Raw genomic sequence first — 5,212 nt, 5'->3', positions numbered from 1 at the left:
TCGGTGAGCATGTTGACTATGCAGTAAATAAAATTGCTAAAAAAATTGGTCTCATGAAAAGATCATGTAAGTACCTAGGAAGAAGATATATAACACTAGTGTATAGGTCCATAATAGAACCACACTTCATATATTTTCCAACGATCTTTTTCATGGCACAAATCGACAAGTTACAAAAAATGCAAAACACAGCAATGCGATTTATACTGAATAAGCGTCACGATGCACCCATAAGAGAGATGCTCGCCTATATGAACTGGCTGAGTGTTAAGCAGCAAATTTTTTATCACGCCATGAAATTTGTATTCAGTATAAAGAATGGTCGGTTGCCGGACTATCTGAGCGACAATCTCAGATATATAAATGAAACTCATTCATACATACTCAGGGAAAATAATAGCTTTAGATTGCCGTTATATAGGGCAGAAGTGGATAAAATGAACATATTCTATAAAAGATTAAAGTGTTTTAACGAACTACCGCCACAAACAAGAAATTGTGAAAGCATTGCCAGCTTCCAGAGATCATTACTTGATTACTGTCGAACACTACCTATCAGATAGAGGCTCGGCATGGAAACAAATCCTTTCCATCCGGCCGGGTTGCTCTGGATCCAAGCCACTCAGACAGCTTGCTGAATCTGCAAATCTTGACAGAGTCGAAACACCAATCCCCGAAGCACCGTCCTCCTACACTATCAAACAGTGCTGCTCTGGATCTAGTTCATTCAGACAGCGTGTATAACATCGGAAATCCTCATCGAACCGAACCAACAATATGAGAAGTGAGGGTGCACATTGGAAACTAGTCCTTTCCAGTCGCGTTCTTACGTGATCTTGTATTTTTGGTTCATGCTATTAAAGTACAATATAAATTTCGAGTATTCTGTAACCATTAGTCATATTAGTATTGTTGAAAACATTTTAAGGACTAGTCACTTAATACATAGTATGTTCCCTTTTTATCTTAAACTTCATTAATATGTACTTTTAAATATTAGTTTATCAGTTTCAATAGATATGTGATTTTTTTTAGTTCTTTCTTTATGCATATTAGTTTAAGTAAAATTAATACAACATATTAATTTAAATTCAATTTTTTATACATATCGTTAAACAAAATATTACTGTTTTTATTGTTAGGCGTTTGTCTCTTGCGAGTAGATCTCCGAACACACATGGGTCTATACCGTATTTTTAAATATTTTTTTTTTGTTTTACGATTTCAGGATTAGATTTGGTATTTTCAACACTTTGAGGTAATTCATTAGATATCAAAGCATGATATTTGTCTAGTAATGTATAATATTGTAACTGATTTTTATGAATAAATCTTATAGAGTTTTCTATATATCGAGCCCTAACCGCCAAAATAACGTAAGCGACATTTTTTTCAAAATTTTCTTTTTGATGCAGAAATATTCCTAGAGCATCTAGATGCATTTCTGCATCAAAAAGAAAATTTTGAAAAAAATGTCGCTTACGTTATTTTGGCGGTTAGGGCTCGATATATTAAATACGTATTGGAACTTATTTGGAATCAATTTAACAAAGCTTTTCAAATGGTTTTTATACAATACTTTTTCCCCTTTTTTAAATGTTTAGCGGGCGATTTCCTTAATTCAATATTAAATGTTTTAGCGAATTGTTAATTGATAAGAAGAGAATGCCGGTTCATTATCCGATACTAATACATTTGGGTAACCGAAAATTCTAAAAATTGATAGCAAACGGTTGCTAAAACTAATTGTGTCTGTCTTTGGTAGATATTTGACAACAATATATTTGCTAAATGAATCAATAAATAAATAATATAAAAAAACTTTTTAATATACAACGCTTTTATAAATGGACTAAAAGCCGTTTGCACCATGTCTAGTTAACGCTAACTGGAGGTACATCCTTCAGTTAAGCACGTTAACTGCTTTATCGATCACATGTTATATGATGGGTGTCGATAACGTCGATAAAGATGTTTAACTGGGAGTTAGAATTAACTAGACATGGTGCAAACGGCCCTAAGAAGTAGAAAATAATATTTCTCAGTTCCATAGAATTTGTTTTGATAACTTTTGATTTTGAAATTTTAGCAAGTCATTATAAACAATTTATGAGATTGAAAATGAAAAGCGTGGTGCGCATGTAATAGACCTGAATTGATATTAAGGGTAATATATGAATGTATGTGGATATATGAATAACGACCGCTTAAAATCGATCTCAAATTTGTACTCTCTCTGTAGAAATTTTAGGTCTATGTTATGTAGTTTGACTATTGTCAATTAATAGATTGATGCACACCCATGCATATACATATGTATGTACATACATACGAGCACCAATCAATTTCATTTAAAGAAATGCCGTGTCGTCCATTTCCGCTGTAGCGTACGTTGTGCATAGGGCGACATCTACCTCTCAACCGACGAGGTTGATGTCTAGACTTTTTATAAGAACTTTGCAAAGCAAAGGTTTTATAGCTGTCTGGACACACAGCACTGCAAGGTGATAAAAGCATTGTAATAAAATGTACAACGTTTTTGATTCAAAATTAAAAAAATTTAAATGAATTCTTTCGAAAGGTTCTTTACACTGCGTCCATTTACTCGAAATGTTTTCTTTTGGAATTGTTGGCGTTGTTAGGCAAACAACTTTTAACATAATTTTCACTGCTGAGATCTATTTTAGGCCACGAAACTGAACTTCTTGCATGCATTTTCAATCTAACAATTCCATCGTGGTCTTCGTGCAGTACTGCAAGTATTTCGTTACGCATTTTTTCAGGTATAACCAATCTATCTCGGTAGTATAAGCAGTTACTGTCGCTGGATAAACTTTTGCGAACATTATACCAGTGCTTCCGCTGTCACTTCAATTGAAGTTTTTCACTTCACTTTGGAAGCCTTCACTTCGTCACTTCATTTTACTTCGTTTTACTTCACTTTCCACATATTAGATTTGTCTCTAAAATAAATAAAAATTTCTTTGAAATATATTATTTATTTAACTAAAATCAATAAACTTTTGCTAAAATCCTTTATAAGTGATAAGTATGGCAAAGTAACGTTTCGCAAAAAGGTACTAACAAGACGCTTAATAAATCATGTCATTTAGATTTTCATTTTTACATGTACAGTTCCAAAGCGCACAGAAATGAATAGGTGGGTAAAGTTTCAAAATTATTTAGTAAATCTTCTTCTTTATTGGCGCTCTAACTGCCTAAGCGATTTTGGCCGAGTCCAAAATAGCACGCCAGTCATTTCTCTTCTGTGCCAACTGACGCCAATTGGAAATGCCAAGTGAAGCCAAGTCCTTCTCCACCTGGTCTTTCCAACGCAGAGGAGGCCTTCCTCTTCCTCTGTTACCAACATCGCGGCCCGCGTTGAATATTTTCAGAGCAGGAGCGTTTCTGTCCATTCGAACGACATAGCCAAGCCAGCGGAGCCGCTGAATTTTAANCCTCATCAGATGCTTTCATTGTCCATGCTTCCGCGCCATACACCAGCACAGGCATGATGAGTGACTTATAGAGTGTGATCTTTGTACGACGAGAGAGGACTTTACTTCTCAATTGCCTACTCAGCCCAAAGTAGCACTTGTTGGCAAGAGTGATTCTCCGTTGGATTTCAAGGCTGACATTATTATTGGTGTTAATGCTGGTTCCCAAATAAACGAAGTCGTCTACTTTTTCAAACTTGTAACTGTCAACACTGACGTGGGTGCCAAGACATGTATGCTCTGACTGTTTGTGCGATGGCAGGAGATACTTCGATTTGTCCTCGTTCACCACCAGACCCATTCGCTTTGCTTCTCTATCCAATCCCTAGAAGGCAGAACAGACGTAGCCCTTGTTTTTACCGATAATATCGATGTCGTCGGCATACGCCAGCAGTTGTACGCTCTTGTAAAGTATTGTGCCTAGGGATAAATCGATACAAGTAAATCCAAGTACATACTCGATACTTTTCTCAATTCACCAAGTAGTTTTTTACTCGATACTTTTTACTGCGATCCAAGTAGGTATCGAAAAAAAGTACTGGTATAGGAAGCGCAAAATTTATTATGCTTCAGTATCTTTTTTGAAAAGTAACCCATTAGAGGAATGGGAAGATACGCGCACTACATTTCCGCAGCTACAGTGACAAGCAAAACTGTAACATGGTGTAACGCTTTTTATTTCAGCCGCCGCTATCTTTCCAAGTTCTAACGACATTCATACTTTTGTTGTATATTCTTATTGGTACACGTGTACCACAGTATACCAGTAGAAAAGGTTTTTGTTTTGGTAGCTGTTTCGTGGTGAAAGTCCTTTATGGGGACCAAATTTCCCCACAAGAAATTGAGCGCAAGGTTGCTTTTGTGTCCCGAAAGAATGAATATAAGAAAACATTAAAAAAAAAGTCTAAGGTAATACAATTATATTCAACTAAAAATAATCACAATAATTTGCTCTTATGAGTTAATCGGCCATGTCTCACGATCAATATTTATTGACGTGTTCCAAGTATCGCGATATTTATTGACTGTGTAGCATGCAATATTGATGGATCGTGATCCATATCGCAAAATTTCTAGAAATTTTGAAATCTGGATCGCGGATCGCAGTACTGTCAATAAATATTGAACGTGTAGCATATTTCGTTCGCGATACGTCAATACGTGTGTATTTCAAAATAAAGTGGAGATTTAAATGTTAAAGGCGAAACGTTAATTATTGGATTAATTATTTATTTGGCAGTGGTAATTTTTAATAATGTCGGACGACGAAAGCGCACATATCCAGCCGGTGGTGTTGGGATTAACGAATGACCAAAGGTGTTTGAAGGAGTTTATCATACAATTGGAAAGTATGCCGGAATTGTGGGATCCTTCGTCCAAAAGCTACATGAATAAAATAAAAAGAACGGCCGGACATGAGAAATTATTACTAATCTTAAAAAAAATTAATGATAACGCCACTGTAGGTGATGTCCGAAAAAAAATAAATTCTTTACGATCAAATTATCGCAAGGAATTGAAAAAAATTATTGACTCCAAGCGCTCCGGAGCTGGTACAGAAGACGTTTATATTCCAAAGTCTTGGACATTTAACGCTCTTCACTTTTTAAATAAAAATGAGAAGCCTGTTGACCTGGTAAGTAAATTTGTTTTAAAGATTTCCTTGAATTCTACTCATACTCTAGTGAATACCTAGCTATAAAGGTGGAAAGAAA

At 35.4% G+C, this 5,212-nt stretch overlaps 1 protein-coding gene across 6 annotated transcripts in view; it reads left to right on the top strand.

Moving 5' to 3' along the window:
• The first annotated feature begins 4,250 nt into the window (after positions 1 to 4,250).
• The window catches only part of LOC108367033 (uncharacterized), a 7,639-nt gene continuing 6,677 nt past the window's right edge, over positions 4,251 to 5,212 (top strand). For 4 of the 6 annotated variants that reach the window (XM_017621582.1, XM_017621578.1, XM_017621571.1 and 1 more), the window contains exons 1-2: positions 4,251 to 4,406; positions 4,738 to 5,133. In XM_017621582.1, the coding sequence (XP_017477071.1) occupies positions 4,753 to 5,133 (381 nt within the window). In that variant the 5' untranslated portion in view covers positions 4,251 to 4,406; positions 4,738 to 4,752. Of the gene's footprint in view, positions 4,407 to 4,569; positions 5,134 to 5,212 lie in introns of those variants that run through there. The other 2 variants (XR_001848198.1, XM_017621565.1) reach the window with 2 other exon arrangements.

This window comes from Rhagoletis zephyria, unplaced genomic scaffold (assembly GCF_001687245.7).
Source record: "Rhagoletis zephyria isolate East Lansing unplaced genomic scaffold, Rhagoletis_zephyria_1.1 Rzeph_scaffold_00042, whole genome shotgun sequence".
Lineage (NCBI taxonomy): Eukaryota > Metazoa > Arthropoda > Insecta > Diptera > Tephritidae > Rhagoletis > Rhagoletis zephyria.
The sequence above is the reverse complement of the archived record's forward strand: the minus strand, read 5'-3'. Positions and strand labels throughout refer to the sequence as shown.